Source organism: Podarcis pityusensis, assembly GCF_964106645.2.
Source record: "Podarcis pityusensis genome assembly, chromosome: 1".
Classification (NCBI taxonomy): Eukaryota; Metazoa; Chordata; class Lepidosauria; order Squamata; family Lacertidae; genus Podarcis; species Podarcis pityusensis.
The window spans coordinates 24,220,838-24,240,344 of NC_138028.1; the positions used below are offsets into that span (position 1 = coordinate 24,220,838).

The 19,507-nt window shown below is 42.7% G+C and overlaps 2 protein-coding genes across 10 annotated transcripts in view; one reads left to right on the forward strand and one right to left on the reverse strand.

Annotated features, from left to right (window-relative positions):
- The window catches only part of TTC8 (tetratricopeptide repeat domain 8), a 33,282-nt gene extending 32,458 nt beyond the window's left edge, over nucleotides 1-824 (reverse strand). For 2 of the 3 annotated variants that reach the window (XR_013979856.1, XM_080983244.1), the window contains exon 1: nucleotides 552-819. Coding sequence is in view for 2 of the 3 variants with exons in the window: in XM_080983244.1 (XP_080839370.1) it covers nucleotides 552-665 (114 nt within the window). In the remaining variant the exon portion in view is untranslated. Of the gene's footprint in view, nucleotides 1-551 lie in introns of all 3 variants that reach the window. The other variant, XM_080983245.1, reaches the window with a different exon arrangement.
- A 7,120-nt stretch (nucleotides 825-7,944) lies between these two features.
- The window catches only part of EML5 (EMAP like 5), an 83,219-nt gene continuing 71,656 nt past the window's right edge, over nucleotides 7,945-19,507 (forward strand). For 5 of the 7 annotated variants that reach the window (XR_013986627.1, XR_013986628.1, XM_081006287.1 and 2 more), the window contains exon 1: nucleotides 7,945-8,781. Coding sequence is in view for 5 of the 7 variants with exons in the window: in XM_081006287.1 (XP_080862413.1) it covers nucleotides 8,585-8,781 (197 nt within the window). In the remaining 2 variants the exon portion in view is untranslated. The remainder of the gene's footprint in view (nucleotides 8,782-19,507) is intronic. The other 2 variants (XM_081006291.1, XM_081006290.1) reach the window with 1 other exon arrangement.

Sequence of the window (19,507 nt, forward strand, 5' to 3'; positions counted from 1 at the left end):
ACAAGACATTCCAGCATTAGTCAGGCAACTAAGCCATAAAATGTGTTTAAAATCCCTTGTCTAAGTTTCAGCCTACAAGTGGAACCGCATCATTCATGACACCATGGAGCAAAGAAAGCTCTTTGTATCTGGTGCCTGGAGTCTTCTTGTCAAGGTGTGCATATTGCTGACGTACACAAACAAACAAACAAGAGCAAGAAGTGCAACAGGCATAGCTGTCAACCTTCCCTTTTTTTGCGGGAAACTCCCTTATTTCAGCGCCGTTTCCGCTGCTATCCCGGATTGTTAGATATCCCGTAGACTGTCTCCGGGACAGGTGAGGCTGCTGATCCCTTATTTTCAAATCCGAAAGTTGACAGCTATGGCAACAGGCAGTCTTCCACTGCTATGCAAAATGCCGGCGCGTGTGCACGGTAAGGGAGGAGACCTCCAAATGCACAAAGAGCCATTTTTATCTTTTAAATCTGCCTGCCCATGGCCCCATTTTACGTCCTTTCCCCCCGGGGACCCAGCACCCCACACGCCCACACCCCGGCTCTACCCGACTTGACCTGGTCGCCGGGCTCCTTTTCCAGCAGCTGGGAGCAGAGATCCGAGCAGAGCTGGAACTTCCTCCGCCTGAAGTAACTCAAGGCGTGCAGCAGCGGGTCCATGTCCAGCCCCATAGCGGGCCACAGGCGCGGCGAGTCGACGACGAGAACAGCACGCCTCCTTCGGCGTCGCCGCGCTCCCTTCTGCCTAGGCCCTGCGTCCCAACTTAGCTTTGCCCAGCAACGCTACAGCCAGGGTCCTCGCCGGCGTGTAGTCGGCTAAGCAACTGCCTGCGCAGGGAAAAAAACAACAACCGAGTGGGAGCCTTAGCGCTCCTCGCTGCTCAGCCCTTCCCGCTCGCCTTGCGTGAGAAGCAGAGAGCGAGAGAGAGAGAAAGAGAGATGGTCGGCCTAAAAGACTCTTAGGAGTCGCGTCCCATTTCTCTTCTTCTGTGCTCTATTTTGTTTTGTATTATTCCCCCTCTCCTTTGCAGGGAATTAAGGCTGCTGGTTGCTGGCAGGGTTCTTTCCCCTGGTGCTACTATATCATGAGAAATGTGTTTTTTGGTTTTTTTTTAAAGGGCAAGCTTTTCGCAGCAGGAATGTTTCGCCTGTTTTTGTTTGTTTGTTTGTTTGTTTGTTTTGACTGCAATGAAGCTGCTTAAAAGCTCAAGAGCTCTGTCCGGGGAGCGAGAGGGCAATCCTGTATTTAGCCGTGACTGAAAAAGGGACGTCCTTTTCACTTCTCAATTCTGGTGGGGTGGTTCTCCTGAGTCCGGCAATGAGGAACTTGTGGCCCTCCAGATGTTCATAGCATCGTGAAATTGTAGAGTTGGAAGCATAAGAACTAACCCACCTCCCCCCAAGTTGATGAACATTGCCATTCAAACAGTGTGTGTGTGAGAGAGAGTGTGTGTGCACCATATGTGATCAGTTGTGTGGGGTGGGGCTTACCAAGGCCTCCCAATATTTTATTCAGGTTGGCACCCCAGGTCAGAAGAGACCCCGAGGCTCATCTAGTCCAACTCCTGGGAATGCAGGAATCTCAACTAAAGCATCCCTGACAGATGGCCATCCAACCTCTGCCTAAAAATGGCAAATGAAGTCCACCAGCGAGTACACCAGCTTCTGAGGTAGTCTGTTTTACTGTCGAACAGCTCTTACCATCAGAAAGTTCTTCCTGATCTTTAGTCGGAATCTCCTTACTTGTAACTTGAATCCATTGGTTCAGGTCCTGACCTCAGGAGCAGGAGAAAACATCCATGAGGCAAGGTGATGCCAACACCTTGGGCATGCAGGATCCACCAGGGCAGCAGATCCAGTCTCCGAGGAGTGCATTGCCTGCTGCTGCTTCCGCAGTGGCAGTGACAGCTGGATCTGCTGCCACCTCGGCAGCCTCCTCCCAATGCTGCTACTACAGCAGCCTCTTGGCAAATAGGAGTTGCTGCTCGTCTCCCACTCTTGTTCCCAATGTAGATCTTTATTCTCCCACTTGTTCCTGATGTAGATCTTCACTCACTCCTTTTCCCCTGGTGGGCATGGGTGCCAATTTGAATAAAATATTGAGGGGGAGGCAAGCACCACCCCATAATATTGATCACCAATGCTATTTTCCAGAAAAAGAGATGCCGGAACTCACCATAAACGCTTCCCTTGTTCTCTTATAACAGCAATGGCATCCACCTGAGAGGTGCCAGAACTGAGTTCCAGTGAGTTGCGGATGAAAAAAAGCCCTGTTTATCACAATGCGTGGGGCACACACACACACACACACACACACACACACTATTTAAATGACAATGCCTATCAACTGGGGGGGGGCTGCCCTACCCTCCTCAAATATTTTATTGGGGAAGGGCTGAAGGGACCTTGGCTCCTAGGAGGTGGCTCTTCTGGGACACCATTTTGTGGTTTGCCACAGGTGTCTTGGACCAGCCCTCTAACCAACAATCAGTGGTAATGGGAGTTGTAGTCCCAGAAGTATCTGAATCATTTCTTTATTTACTTCCTGTCCTTCACCCTAAAGGCCCACAAGTTTCTCTTGCCTGGTCTAAGTTGGACTAGGACTGAGGAGACCCAGGTTCAATTTCTCACTTGCTCATGAAGTTCACTGGATGATCTTGAGCCAGTTACTATCTTTCAGCCTAAGCTACCTCACACTGCTGTTGTGATGATAAAAAGGGGCTCCAAGTACAGAAAACTCCTCTCTGAAACCCAAATTTACCATTGGCCTGACTCCATACAGAGCTCTCCATGGTCTTAGATATGCTGCCTTGAGCTCCTTTGATTAAAGGTGGGGTATAAATATAAGAAGCAAATAATAAGAAACTGTGTGAGGTCTCATTATTATAGTAGTAGTATTATTTGCTACCACTGCTGTTGCAAGGTTTAAATAGTAAAAGCAGGGTGGTGCTGTGTATAAAGTCCTTAGGAGCTAAAGAAAATCCATTTTGTGCTATGAAATACATTCATCATAATCCACTTCCTTTGCAAAGCCTTTCCTATAAAGTCAGTCTGACCTCTGCTTTGCTAACTACCAGTAAATCCCCATCTCTGCTACTCCATTAGCAAGCCCAGCGCCCTCCCTCTCTCTTCTGTCTTATGTGGGATGTGATCCTGTGCATATTCACAATTAAATTCAGTGGGACTTACTCCTTGGTAATTGTATATAAGATTGCAGCTTGTAGTCACAAGAGTAAGGTTACCAGTTGTCCCCGTTTCCCAGGGACAGTCCCTGGATTTACAAATCAGTCCCCTGACAAAATCTATTTAGTAGGAAGTTGAAAAGTGTCGCCAGATTCATTGGGGGGGAAAAACTGGTAACCTTACACAAGAGTCCTAATTCTGTTCTTTACAGGGCAATCAGAGAGTTGATAGCACATGAGATCAAAAATGACAGGAGGAAGCAACAGCTATTTAATATGTTAAACATGCTCATCTTCAGTATATATTACCTGTGATAAACTATGAAAAACATGTTCTGTCTCACATCTGTGCTGTGTCCTTTTCCCCCAAATGGACCTATCTGCAAATGGTGTTTAAATGCATATAAAGTATTACTTTATGTCATTTTAGATCACATCATAAGATAACCAGTTCTGCAATTGCAGTCACAGAACTAGAATTTTAAAGAGTTCTATATTTAGTTCTGTTGTCAGTTCAAAATCAAATCAAGCTGAGAGATGGAAATCAAATTTTCAGTGAAAGAACATTTGTAGGAAAATGAAGCAATTTAATCAGCCTATTTTTTTGTGTTTCATTTATGCCATTGAGGCTTTCATATACAGTACACTGTGTTCAGTATAAGTTAGTGGTGCTCAATAGAGTATCTATTTCAACTACAGTGGTACCTCGGGTTACATAAGCTTCAGGTTACAGACTCCTCTAACCCAGAAATATTACCTCGGGTTAAGAACTTTGCTTCAGGATGAGAACAGAAATCATGCGCCGGCAGTGCGGCAGCAGCAGGAGGCCCCATTAGCTAAAGTGGTGCTTCAGGTTAAGAACAGTTTCAGGTTAAGAACAGACCTCCAGAACAAATTAAGTTCTTAACCCGAGGTACCACTGTACATGGATTATATCCACTTTTTTGAAAAGGATGCTACATGTATATGGCAAAATTCTTTTTGCATCTAGTGCACCTAGTCATTTGAAGTGTGCTATATGGGTAAATGTGTGAAACGGTGAAATCAGTTATGATTAAATGGGCACAAGATGTTGGACATAACATAATGATGGCTGACTGGGAACAGTTATGGACCACAGGTATGAAATTTACGGCATGTAATGCCCTAAGAGAAAATTTAATGAAAATGATTTATAGGTGGTACATGACACCAGTCAAGCTTGCAAAAATTTACCATTTGCCCGACAATAAATGTTGGAAATGTAACAAGACTGATGGCACATTCTTTCACCTTTGGTGGACATGCCCAAGGATTAAGACATTCTGGGAGATGATTTATAACGAAATGAAAAAGAAAGGTATTTAAATATACCTTTCTGAAGAAACCAGAGGCTTTTCTCCTGGGCATGGTCGGCCAATTGGTGTCAAAGAAGGATAGAACTTTCTTTATGTATGCAACAACAGCAGCAAGGATACTCATCGCAAAATATTGGAAGACACAAGATTTACCCACCCGGGAAGAATGGCAGATGAAGTTGATGGACTATATGGAACTGGCGGAAATGACTGGCAGAATCCGAGACCAGGGAGAAGAGTCAGTGGAAGAAGATTGGAAAAAATTTAAAGGCTATTTACAGAAATACTGTAAAATTAATGAATGTTAGAAAAATGTTGGAAAGAAGTTATATGGCTTTAGTAGAAACGTTATAAGGAATTAAGTATAAATAGATTAATAGAGCATTAAAGGAAAAAATAAGGTTAGAATGAGTTAAGATAATTATAGGATAGAAAACAGAGGAAGAGGGAAAGGAATTGCTGAAATAATTAACAGAAGTGGAATACAAAAAGGGAGGTGTGAGGAGGTCGTGGAAATAAGTGAATGAAAGATGGGATAATGAAATTGTTTGATCTATTTTATTGTTTTTGTTTTGTTTTGTTAGTTTAATGTATTGCATTGTATTGTCTCTTTAGTGTTTAAATTTTTGGAAAAGTAATAAATATTATTTAAAAAAATATATATGGGTAAATGTGAAAAGTGCTGGGTGATTCTTGTCACTGCTAGATATTAGTAGCAGGTGTTATAAATAAATATTTAGGCAAAGGATGTTGTAATCATGTTTATAATTTAGAACTTAATTTTCAGTGGACTGTGGAAATACAAAGTTTATATATCTTTCATAATAACTGTGTTAATAGGTTGCCTTTAGGGGTATGACCCACACAAGATGACTTGCCTTATATATATATATATATATTATTATATGCATTACAACTTTTCTGTATTAATTGGTAATATTAATAGCTATTAATGGTACTCAATTCCAGTGGCACCATAGAGAAGTGGATATGAGACTTCACAGATCAATGCTTCAGCTAATAGAGCAGTGCCTCAACACAACACAATATAATAAGAGCCTCTGTTTCCATGTAAGCATAAAACATCAGATCTAATATATGGTCCATCACATATGTTGTCTCATTGCACTTCTTTACTCTGGTTTTTCACATCTGAGGTGCATATTTTTAGGATCCACTTTATTTTTGTGATTGTAAGTTGTTTCAAACTGTTTATAATATTGTGTTTTAATGTAGTAACCTATGCTGGGACCTTAGGGAGAAGGTTGGGTAAAAAAATCATTATCACTATCATATTCTGATCACTATCATGGATACCAAAATTCTAAACTATGTCGTAAATCTTCTTCAAATTTAAGAGTTCAGAACTGATTTTATCAACCAATGTAAATTATAACATTCCTCTTGACGTTGTCAGGATCTTCAGTTTCATTTCATTCAATTTTAGCCTATTTTTCTCAGTTTAAAGGAATCCAGCAATGTTCTTGAATCAAATATAGTTTTTTATAATGATCTTGGAAAATGCATATGCAAATTGCCAACATAACTCAATTAGGGAAGAGTTTTAAAAGGCAAAATCTTTACCAGCTGCTGCTTGAGAAAGTGTGCTCTGCAACATACAACAAGCAAAACTAGTAGCGTACACAGTAGCTGTTAGAAGTAAATATACAGTGAATCACTAAATAAGAATCACTCCAAGATAATTTGTGCCAATGTTTTTGATGGAGGCAGAACATAGGCAAGTATTCTGTCATGTCACTTCTAAGGAGCAAGCTGACCAATGAGGTTTGCTCTTGGAGTGCTCCTGAATCTATTTTTAAGGTTGGAGATCCAGGTTTTGATGGCATCCAGCAAAGTAGTACCGTAAATTGCTAAGTTTTTTTGTGTTGGACTTTGGAACAGGTACATCTCTGTAACCATGAGGTGAGACACAAGGTGCTTCTTTGTGCCTATTTGGTAACTACGCTGGTGCAGAATGTGGTAATCTGCTTTCTGAGAGTGGACCACTGAGAGCAGATAATACTAGCAGCCCAGTTTCCTTACTAACTCAGCACTGGCTTTCCAATTGGCTATCAGCATAGACTGATTTCTGGCCTATAAAGCTCTTCATGTTCAGACCCTATACTGCTGCGTATCCCATCTCCATACTCAAACCAATTGTAATAATATCAACACCAAGTTTTCCAGTGATCCTGCTTATTCTGCCAAAACAGCATTACCCATGCACAAGACAGAAGTATCAGCAGACTGAGTAGCCCCATATTATGCATAATAATGAGAGACTAGGGAAGACAGGGGCCTGGTAACTGGGTGGGGAGTAGCTATGGCAGGAGGACAGATGCAAATTGATAAAGGGTAGAAGTAACTAATCCTTGCCTGGAAATGTCATTTCCTGGTTTAGACTGAGAAGCTACTTTTAAACATTGCAAGAGACAGAATTGAGGGTCACCCATATCAATCAATGGAGAAATCCAACATTTTAATGTAGCTTGGAATGTGCTCCAGTACCTCATGCCTCCCCAAAATTGCCAAAAGGGCACCTGAACAGAATCTAAGGTTCCAAGTAGGTACTTTACTTATTTATTTAACTTCAACACACCATCTTTCTGGCCCTTTTAAAATGTTACAAAACGAAGCCAATGGCTACTTGTCAGGCTAACAACCCTTTGTGGATAAATTCAGCACCATGGAGAGTTATACAGAATCGCGCCGCGTTCATGCGAATTGCACTGCAACGAATGCTGAAAGAGAAATAGATGAACGGAATTAATGCTGTTCACTCCAGATCTCTCTTTCTGTGTTTGAGTTTCGATACGTCGATTTTTTTTTTAAAAACACACCATGCTTTGAAAAGGTATACTAATGAACATCCACATGCACTCGGTTTACAGTACAGCAGGCGAAATGAAGTTTGGGGCATGTTTTCATCTGAATCTGGCTCTGAGGTGAAACGGAGCAGAAGGTTTTCGAACCACACCAGCCGGCCACTGAATTAAACGACAAGAGACGGTTTTATAAGGTCTCGAGTAAGAAAACTAAGCAAGGGAAACTATTCGGTTAGGGAAGGAGGGACAGCTGCATTCCTCATGCGGTGAAGGTCGTATTTGAAGTCTTGAAGGGAAGCTTTTAAATGTTCGATGTTTTATTGTGTTTCTATATTTTTGTGGCGGCAGCCCAGAGAGGCTGGGGCAGCCCAGTCAGATGGGGGCATTTCATTAATAATAATAATAATAATAATAATAATAATAAAGCGTCGTTTGGTCTCTCTAACTTAACATTTTGACCGCCTCCCCTTTCCCCTCAGGTTAGCCTCCTCCTGGCTGCTTCCCCTCCCCCACGCTGCCTCCCCGCCCTTTTCTCCTCAGGTGGCGCGAGGAAGCCGCGAGGACAAGGACGGCCATTACGCCTTGAAAGTCCACTTTCAAGGGCGGGGGAAGCTGGAGGAGGGGGGTTAAAGGGAAAGGGACATCTTCCAGCTCATGGAAAGGGCGCCATGAGGAGAGGACGACGACGGCAAGAAGGGTGACAGACTGCGCAGGCGCAGAGTACAGGGAAAGTGTGTGTGGCGGCGGCGGCTGAGGATTGACGTCGCGCGAGGCGGATCTCGAGCCGACGGAGGCAGAAGTCGGAGCGCCGAGCGCCCGGGCTGCTGAGGCGCGGAAGGGGCTCCGGGTCCGTCGCCGGGCTCGGGCTGGAGTTTTCAGCCGCTGCGAGGGGGTGACCTCCAGGCCCAGCAGGTGGATGGTAGTGGAGGAGCCGAGGCCGAGCCGCCGCGCAGCCATGTCTAGCAGGAACGGCGGCGGCGGCGGCGGCGGCGGCAACAGCAGCAGCAGCGCTGCCAGGCTGAGACGAGCGCAGCGCGTCCCGCGACGCCTTCTGTGAGGAGGACGGACGGACTGGCGGCTGTTCGGGAAGGCTCCATGCCGGCGGCCAGGGACTGAGCGAGGGGAAGACACCGATCCCTGGGCTTGAGGGGACCCTTTCTTTCCACCCTCACCCCCACCTACCCACCCCGCTCCGGGGCTCCGGCAGGAAGGACCCCGACCTCCAGGCGGGAAGGGGAAGGCGGGCCATGGCTGACCGGAGCCCCCCGAACTGCCACCTGAGGCTGGAGTGGGTTTACGGCTACCGGGGCCACCAGTGCCGCAACAACCTTTACTACACGGCCGCCAAGGAGATCGTCTATTTCGTGGCGGGGGTCGGGGTGGTCTACAGCCCCCGGGAGCACCGGCAGAAATTTTACCTGGGGCATCAGGACGACATCATCAGGTAGGGGGGGGGCACACCACCCAACCCCGCCGGGAAGCCCTTTCTTCGTTCTCTCCCCCTCTCCCTCCCTCGTTTCCATTCCCAGGTCTCCTTTAAGCGCCGTCTCTGCAGGAAGACTTGTCAGAGGAGGAGAACGCGCTCGATCGACACAGACAAGCGCTGCCTTTCCTCCCGCCTTGCGAAAAACAGCAGCGACAGGCAGGCGCCCTCCTTAGGGCATCAGGGTCCTCGTTTGATCCCAGTCTACAGAAGCGCCGTATTAATCTGGGATTTCCCCCCACCCCCACTCCCCTCCCTGTGCAATATTATCTCTCTTCCCTATTCGAGGAGGGTGTGTGTGTCTGTTTATTATTATTTATTTACTATCCTAGGGGCCGGCCAGTTCTTCTGCGTTCACTGCAGTTTCACTCTCTTTCGTGATCTGGCGAATAGTAAATACCCGGGAAACAATCTTCTCTCTAGTTGTCAAGGGCAGTTGTTAATAGGCGGTTATCTCCTTCTGCTCTCGGGAGTAACGGAAAAGTTTGTTAGGCTGATGCCTGAGGATCGATCTTCCTTCTTCCCTTCTCTTTCTTGCTTCCAGAAAATCCCAGAAATCAACATTTTTACCTTATAAATACAGATTGGATTTCCTGTATTCATATCCCAGCCCCCACTCTGTCTTTCTCATAAACACATCTGTTATCGGAGATCTGTACTGTTGCGATTGCTGAGATCAACTAAGGGTGCCCTCTTAACAGCACTAACCTCCTGCCTGTTTCACTCAGCCAAAGGCACATAGAGAGGTGTTCTCAGGCTGCTGCTTGCACCCTTCATTATGAAACTACCTCTTCTTGGGAGTTTACAATAGTCCAAGCTTAAAATCTTTCTGGAGCATTGTAAGGTCTTCAAGTATCTTTTCTGACTGGCTTATGTGGGTGAGGAGTAGTGTGTACTCTGTCCCTAAAACACAGGCTTGAATTCTGACATGTATACATTTTTCTCTATTTCCGCAAAGTACACTGTGTAAATCCAGTTTATATTTGTCCAGTTTGCCAAAAGCAAAAACAAAACCTAGTACTGCAGTACAATATACCCACATATCACCTCTAGGTAGCTGATTTTCTTAAATTTCTCTTATTTATTAAAGTCAATAAATTTATAAATATTTACTGTTGGTAAATTATATAACTGTGACCCACTTCTGCAGCTTTAAATATTTCTTCATTTGTGTTCGGCTGTCAGAAATCACAGTTTTACACATTTAGTATTGGTGCTCATAGTTGGTAGAATTGCCAAACAATTATTAGAAGCATCAATTTTGAAATCTGTTTAGTCTTATGGGTGACAATAAATGAGACTGAATCTAAATTTTGAAGCAGTTTTGCTTTGGTTTGCTTATGCATTTTATTTATTGTAGACTGGTGACAATGGAATTTCCCACAGTAATTTGTTATTTTTCTCTTGATATTGTATATTATATACACAACATATGGCAGTTGTGGATTCCTACTGCAAAAAAGGCATTGCTTCCTGTTGAATTCTGAACTTCTGGTGGTCTCCTATTTTTCACTTGAATGTTAAATTTCTGAACAGTTCTTAAACAATGGGTAGGTATTTTAATCATGGAGGAGTGTGCTGACTTGGCATTCGTTACTGAGACCTGGTTGGGGGAGATGGATGTGCCCGATCGTTCATGGCTGTGCCCCACTGAGGACTCGATGCAGCACCAAGCTAGCTAGCTTAGAGAGCCAGGAAGGTGGAGTTACCAGAGTTCATTCTCCCTTACCTGGAAACCTCTCTACCTTGGCATGGGTCTAGAGCAGGCATAGGCAAACTTGGCCCTCCAGATGTTTTGGGACTACAATTCCCATCATCCTAAACTAACAGGACCAATGGTCAGGGATGATGGGAATTGTAGTCTCAAAACATCTGGAGGGCTGAGTTTGCCTATGCCTGGTCTAGAGGGTCTGTATCATACACTGAGTCTTAGATTAGGGATGCTGTTGTTGTATTGTGTTGCCCAATAGCCTCCCTGACAGAGCTGGCTGAGGTAGTCTCAAGCATGGTGTTAGAGGAATCTCAAACCATAATTCTGGGTGACTTTAACACCCATGCCAAGGCTGCCATTGGACCAGCACAAAGTAGCATGGCCTCCATGGCAACCATGGGTCTGTCTTAGGTTGTTATAGGACCCATGTACAGAGCAGAATTACCCTTGGTCATTACTCCAGGTGGTGACAGGTGTGATGAGTCAGAAATTAGGGGTGGCATTTCTGTGACTCCTTTATCATGTAAAAAAATTCCTTCCTGTAGCACCTTAAAGACCAACTAAGTTAGTTCTTGGTATAAGCTTTCGTGTGCATGCACACTTCTTCAGATACACTGAAGAAGTCCTTTATCATGGTTAGACAACTTTCTGATGAAGTTTGGACTCAAGGCAGCTATTCCGCTCTGCAGTGATGGGACCAGTTATGGTGGCCTGCCCCCAGAAACTTATTGATCCTGATGGATTCCTGAATACTTGTGGGGACTTGGGGAGAGGCTCTTGTTACATTGTTGAATGGTGAGATGCAGAGGGCTATTGACACATTAGCTCCTGAGCATTCTGTGCAGTGCTGCAGGTACTGATATTCTAGGACACTATGAGTGATAAAACAGGCTGGATGATGGCTAGAGTGCCAGTGGTTTAGATCTCACTCTGAAGCTGACTGAGCACTGATTAGAGAACATAATTGCACCTACTTTCTAATTTAGATACTACAGTTATGGTTCCAGTTCCAGCAGAGGTGTCAAATGCTTTGTCTTTTCCAATTTATGGGATCAATTTCAGTTTATGATGACATCAACGGAGTGCTAGCAAGAATGTGCTCAACTTTATGCCCTCCTGACCCCTAGTAAAATCAAGCTGGGGAATTGATTAGGTGGATCCAGAGTGTGGTGAACACATCTTCACATAGGTAGGAGGGCTGCAACTTTAAAGGTGGCAGTGGTGCAGCAGCTACTGAAAAAGCCAGCCCTGAACCTGGTTGCCTCCTTTCTGGTGACTGAGAAGGTTGTGCAGGATCAAGTTTAAATTAATTTTAAACTTATAAAGAATTTTTTTATGTTTGTGAAGAGCTCTTTGGACTGTAAGAAAATGCTAGCTATGCTGGTGGAGTAAAAACTAAATTATTTACACAAGGAGGCATTATTAGTATTTGTTTCGGATATGAAGTACCACCCCATATCATGCCTACTGTGTAAAGTCTAGAAGGCATTGTGGGCTCTTTTCTTTCTTTGTTTTTCTGCTTATAGCACTGCATGGGCTTGAAAAGTTGTAGCTTGCATTTGGATGTCTGAAATATCATGCTTTAGAAACAATACATGTTGGAAATGAGGCTTAGTAAAAGTATTGGCCTATGGGCTGTGTCTTCATATACAACAATAGGCTACAATATCTGTAATATGTGTGATTCTGTGCACAGTTATGTAGAAATCACCGGAGCTTACTCCTGAGAGAAGATGGATAGAATTACATTGTAATAACACTGATAGTCATAGTGCTGAAGGGCACAGACCTGTAGATACTTTTTGTGTAACTGATTTGTTTGAAATTCTGAACCTACACTTAAAGTCTCAAATTTGCTGCAATCTTTTTAAAAATTTAAAAGGATGATATCTATTGTCAGGTGCAATGTTTTGTAGTTGAAAGAATATATTTTAGCTACCATTCCTTTGATGGTGAGAGCTACAAAAAAGGCACGTAAGCATTTAGGTGGGAAGGGTCAAGGAAGAATTTATTTGTCATGACTTTCAACCTGAGGAACTTGCAGTGTGCAGCAGAGGACTCCAAGGTTCAGGCTGTTTCCCTGACAGAAGAACCATCAGAACCACCACAACTCATATGTTGAGTCCTCTGCAGTACTTCTATCATCCCCAGCCTCACAAAATCAAAGTCTGCAAAATAGGACAAATGTCATTTAACCACCTTGCCAACCAATTGCACTTCAGATCTTATTAGCCTATAGAAGACTTCAGGTGGCTAGCTCCAGCAAAAACAACATCTTCCTATATATGCCTTAGTAGCAGGACACTTCAGCTAGCAGGGCCCCTGTCGAGCTCTCTAAGGTCTTGTTTGTGACTGCTTTGGCCTGACTTAATTTGCCTCCAGCAGCCACTGTGTGCTTCTCTTGCTAGCCTTTCTACTTCTCTTTCAACTTCCCTTACCCACTTTAAGAGGACCAACTCACACTTTGAGGATGATCTAGAGCAGGGATGGCTAATCTGTGGCCCTCTTGTAGTTGTTTGACTCTACCTCCCATTAGCCCCAGCTAATATGGCCAATGGTCAGGGATTATGGGAGTTACTGTCCAGCAACATCTGGAGGGCCATTAATTAACCATCCTCTGATCTAGATCCACAGCAAATTCATTTCCAAAGTACATAGTTTCCCACACTCTAGGCTTGGTTCCTCCATTCCAAACTGGAGCAAACTTCACTTGCTTTTTGTATAAAGATTAGAAACACTGACCCCAGACCTTCAAAGCACTATTGTGATATAAGGACTAGTCCAATGGCATGTATGCCACAGTAAATCTGTTAGTCTTTAACACTTTAAATGTCAGATGTAAAGTGCAGGTTTAACAACCCCACAATAGAAACAAGTGTATAATCCTTTATTTTCTTCCATAAAAGTGTGTGACTACCAATGCATAAGGAAAAAAGTGAAGCACTGAAATTGAAGGAAGTAGAAATCTTGATTTGTTGGAGCATTATGTCATGCTGCTATGCTAAAGGTTTTATGTTTAAGTTATAAGGAACTGGAGGAGTACACTGTTATTTATTTCTCTTTCCCTCCAAAGAGCAGCATAAGAAGCTGGTAGATGGAGGTAGGTACTATCCACCTTAATTTCATCCTCTTGTTGACACATCATGCATGCCCTAGTACATGTTTTTATGTTGGCCAGTGGAGTGCAGTTGACAATTACTGTTATTGGCCATGTTTATAAATAAGACATGGATTGTTTAGCTCAAATGTAGTTTGTTTGCACATGTGAGCCTGTTCTGGCAAGTTAATAATAATTAACCCAACAAATCTCTGTATGAAGCCATGATTTGAAGTTGGCTTATGAATGGTAACCATGGTTTATTGCTACATCTGAACCTGCAGTGTTGGGTTAATCGTGGTTAGTTTTAGTGTTTAACCAAAACTGCTCATCCAACTACAGATTCATGAGGCAAGAGTGGCTAGAAAACAAAACCATGCCCAATGCTAAGTGACTCTTGCTGATGCTTTTCCAGTCCTTGCACTCCTTTCTCACTCATCCTGGTAACAGGCTCCTTTCACTACTCACCTCCTCCCTGGCAAATTCTTGGTCTCCAGTTCGTATGCTTACCTTTACCAAGAGAAAATTTAGAGAGGCACTGACTATTTTGTTAGCATTGGTTTAGGTCTAGTTGTTGAAAGCACAGCCCCACACTTTGCTGGTTGCCCTAATTGTTACACACATGAGGAGGAATTCTGTGCAGTGTGGCACTAAGGAGATTGTTCTGTTGCAGTAGCTGAAGAAGTCCTTGTGTGGGCTCCAGCTAGTGAGATCAGTTTAATAAATCTGTCCCAAGGGAATTAAAATAAATACTTCACATGGAGGAAACAGCAAAATAAGGGGCTTCAATTTAGGATTCTAGTCCTATAGCCACTTACATGGGACTAAGTCAGTGGGGATTACTTCTGAGCAGACATGCATAAATCTGCAGCAGATGACAGGTCCCTGCCCCGAGGAACTTTTTTATCTAAAATTCAACACAGAGAAAACAGCAAAGGAAAGGTATTCAGTTCAGAAGTCTAGATCTAAACCCATTTATGTGGGAGCAACTCTCACTTTCTGTTATAAACTGATTGCATTGTGTCCTATTATTTATTTTAAAAAATGAGACCTTTTTTGTAAGCTCAGAGTATTAAAACTTAACATCAGCAGCAACACAGTGGTTGTCTTCCACTCTTGCATGCCCCTTGGGCTATTTAACTAAATTCTTTTTGTATTTGTTGAAATCTTGGGGTTCCTACTGATGCCTCCCACTTGTACATGGATGTTGCCATTTTGGCTACACAAGCAATGACACTCACAACCTTAAACAGATGTTGAAATCATAAGAAGACAGGTCCCTGTCACAAGGAGCTTACAATTTAAAATTCAAAACAGAGGAAACAAGAAAAGGAGAATCAAATACTGCATCCTGTTCATAAGAGTAAGTACCAGGCAGACCCACGAAGAGCCTGTCTGAGGCCTGTGGCAGGAGTCTTATTAGAATAAAGTTATAAACTCAAACAAAAAAAGCAGCCAGTCCCTGGAGATCCTCCTTGCCAGGTTAGCCCTCTGAGGCCCGGGGCTGTCTACCCCGTTTGCACGGGACTGGTATCATTGAAGTCAGTGAGGATTACTTCTGAATAGACATGTATTGAGTTGCACAGGAAGACAGCTCTCTTCTTTGAGATGTTCACAATCTAAAATTCAACACAGAGGAAACAAGGGATTCAATTCAAGATTCCAGTCCTGTACACAGTGACATGGGAGTAAGTTCTATTGAACTCAGTGGTGATTTCCTCCAAGTAGTCGTGTAAATATTTGCACAAGAATGCAGGTCTCTGCCCTAAGGAGTCTACAATCTAAAATTCAACATAGAGGAAGAAGGAAAATAAAGACCCAACTCCTGTCCTCACTTTTACACAGGAGTAAGTCACACTGAACTTATTGGGGATTATTTCTGAGTAGACATGCACAGAGTTGCACAGGAAGACAAGTTTTGGCCCTAAGGAAGCACCAGTCTTTGGGGAGGGATCCCAAACCTGACCCCTTCCATATTTTCTACTTGCAGAAGTGGATCACTGCTCACTTGCAAATTCCTGGGTAAAGAATATGCAGGAGGTGCACACACACCAGTCTACTGTCTCTTGGGATTTGGAAGTTCTGCTTTTCTTTGTCCCAACTGACTAAGCTGATGGACTACCACCCATGGTTGGGCCAGATAGCCCAGAAGGTTGAAGGAAGGCAGACAGAGAAAAATAGAAGCAATACAGTTAACAAGATGGAGGGGTTGGTTTGGCTAGTACACTTGCCTTCTCTCTCATGGAGCAGGCTACAACCTGTGTCATCAAGCTGGACTTCATGGTCGTTGTAACTTTCACAATATGTCTGCCAGTGGCTTCATGTACAAATTTAACAGGATACAATGACAAGATTGCACTTTGTGTGATTCTTTGGGGAAGGAAATTGTGAGGAATTACAGAGGGCTGCTGTCCAGGATCTCTTTACCATAGCAATGTCACATTTGGAATACTGTGTATAGTTATATTTGTTCAGTTGCATCTCTAAGAATTACCATAGAATTTGAAAATGTGCAAGTAATAAGAAACACCAAGTATATAAAGCTATATCTTCTGATGGCTGTGCAAAAATGTTGAGACAACTTGCTACTTAAAACCCATCAATGAAGAAGACAGACAAATCCAACTTGGGAGTTCTGTAATCTCTTCACTCCTGCTGAAAACCCCCAGTCCTGTGTAAATTGTCCACTACACCTCAGATAATGAAAGGAAAAGAAGCAGGGCCTCTGAATATTTTCTGAGTTGAATGAGTAGGTTCATCACTAGTTCATTCTGCATAGTAACTAAGGCTTCAGTCCTCCACGGTTAGTCAAAGTAAGCCCCATTGAATTCCATGGGACTTTCTTCTGAGTAGCATACATGGAGTAGTAGTATAGGATTGCACTATAAACTTTGGTACTCATGCTCATTTTAGACATTGAAGAAAACATAACCAAGCTTGTAATTTATAAAAAAGCAGTAGCTACCACTCAGAGTGGCCATCTTTAATACTTAAAGATTATAGTAATAGACCAGAACAAGAACCATATGATAAAAGAAACAAGTATTTTTAAATCTCAGCCACACTAATTAAAATTTGCCTTTCTTGATTAAAATTGAGTTACACTTATTAATCTACTAATCAAGCTGATTAACAATGGAATCCTATACACTTTTTCCTGAAGTAAGCACCATTTAACTCAGTGGGACTTACTTCTGAGTATACTCTGCTTAGGGCTGCAGTGTCAGTCCTATTGGATGCACTACAACTTCTGTGTAAATGCAGGCTAGCACTACATAACTTGGAGCACTAATTTTTGTGGGGGGACACCTAAATTAATTTTAAAATAAAACACAATCCTTCCCCCCTTATATCTTTGTGTGCATTTTGTTTCTGTTAAAAATGCTGTGAACCTTTGTCAGTATTAATTGATTGGAAATGTGTTACCTTCTGCATGAAATGGGCAATTATATGGTAGATATAAATGAATGGCTAAGAAAAACCTGAGTATAATGTACTGAAATTCATTAATTTGTTTTAGGTGTTTTATGAAACAGTGGCATAAACAACTTGTGAAAAAATGGGGGAATCTCATATATTTTTACTATGTGTCTTTACACAATAGAATGAGTACTAGTTAATATAGTGGAAGGGCATGCACTGGAACCTGACAATCGCGTTTTAACAAGAAATTCAAATATATCAGAGAGATTGTAATTTCTTACTTATATTATATAAAAAGTTAAAGAAAAACTTGTAGTGAATTTCATTAGAATTTCATTATTAGACTTTAATTTGGATATATTCCTTTTATCACAACAGTATTCACACAGGATGAATAGATTAATTTTACAGTGCAGTTATCTGACAACAAAATAAATGTCCTCCTGACTTTTAGAACTATGTCAATCCTTGTTCTCAGTTTATAATCCCTCAGCAAGAACAAGCAAGGTGAATTATGCTTTATCTTTCATCAACACAAGGTTTCAGACAGTATCTGGATGATTTATGAAGATTTACTAAGATTAGTCTGTGAATTTTTAAGCTTGATTTCTTTTTAGGACTCCAGAATAGGAGAATTTGAAAACAAGAGTTGGAAATTTTACACTTTTATATGAAACTGCAGCCATATTATTTGATCATTTATCTGGTGTTAAAATGGTCCTGAAAATAAGTTTTATTGTGGCAATCTAACCTCCAGAATATCGCCTTGCCTGCCTGGGTGTTCCTAAAGGCCTGTTCATGTACTACTTTGTTCCTGGTGAATCTGCCTGGCATGTTAAAATATATCACCTTGGTAAATGGACATCAGAAAGACAATATATAGTGCATTTTCAAGCCAAAAGCACTGCTATGCTTTCCTGCTTGGTTCCACAGTGTGCCAACATATTCATGGCTCTTCTAGAACAATGCTTCCTCTGCTCCTATCCACAAAGGCATCTCATCTTTCTAAGATGATGACATTATCTAGGCCACAGGTAGGAAGGTCTTGAGAAAGTCCCCTGGGACTTCCAACAATATTCAACCCAGCATCACTCTGAGCTTGGACCAGTCCATGCAGCAGATTCACATTCTGCATACTTCTATGCAACCACACAATGGTTATTGGGAACCAGGGATAGAGGAGAAACTGATTCAGTTTGCATTTAAAAGTGAACCTACCTAATTTGTACTATCTGAAAGAACCGAAACATGACCTCAATCAAAATTCACACTGAATTTTGCAATGTTGTTCTTCAGCCAGGTAATACGAGTGAAAACAATGTACAAAAAAGCATTATATTACAGGAATTTGTTTTGGGGAAAAAAGTATATTAGGTAGAGGTAAGGTAAGGGTAAAGGACCCCTGGATGGTTGAGTCCAGTCAAACTTGACTGTGGGATGCAGCATTCATCTCGCTTCAGCCTGAGAGAGCCGGCGTTTGTCTGCAGAATTCATACAAACATATTGTGTTAAGAGAAATTTGCACTAAATTGCTTGTTGTTATTATAATATTTATTTATATCCCGACTTTCCCCTTCAATTTAAGATTTGAAAAATTAGAAATTGAGCGGAACTAAAATGGACAGATTCACCCATCCCTACTGCGTACAACACATTAAAAAATAACTATCTTGCAACTAGGCAAGCAGCTCACACAGCCTTTCCTTGATTCTTACATGTCCACAAGCAGAGCTAGAACAAATCAGAGCCACAAAGAGTTGGATTAGATCACACCAAGAGCCAGCTCACCAATAACTAAGGGTGAGACAGCTGCCTTAAGGGGTACCTGAAAGAACTGGCACTGAGGAGGAAGAGGAAGCTGCTGCCGTGCTGCTGCTTTACATGGCAGGGTTACCATAACTGCGTAAAGCAGTGGCAGCAAGGCAGTGGCTTCTCTTTCTCTTCTTCTCCTCCAGATGCAACACCTCTCTGGGTGGCTTCACAGCCTATTATGAGAGCTTATTTGCTGAGTGCCTAGATAGCAGCAAGCCTATAGGAAAGCAGCATGCTACTGCCCCTCTGCTGCTGCCACTTTACACAACGACTACAGCGACTATGCCGTGTGAAGCAGCAGAAGTGGGGCAGCATCTTCCTCTTCCACCTTGTCACCACCTTCTTCTCCCTTGGCCATGCATTCCCTCAAGATGGGTCCCCCCCATTTAATCCTCACAACAATTCTGTGAAGTAGGCTTAGGCAGAGAGAAAAAGCTTCATGGCTGAGTGGGAATTTGAATTCTGGCTTCCTGGGCCCAAATCCATCACGCTAACTACTACACCATACTGGCTCTTCAGTGGCCTGTCATCCTTGACCATTGGTCATGCTGGCTGGGGGGTGGTGAGTGCTTGGTGCTGTACAACCATGTGAATGTTTTTTGTCCTGTATTATAATTGCTACCAAGTGCTCAGTGCTGTAGAAA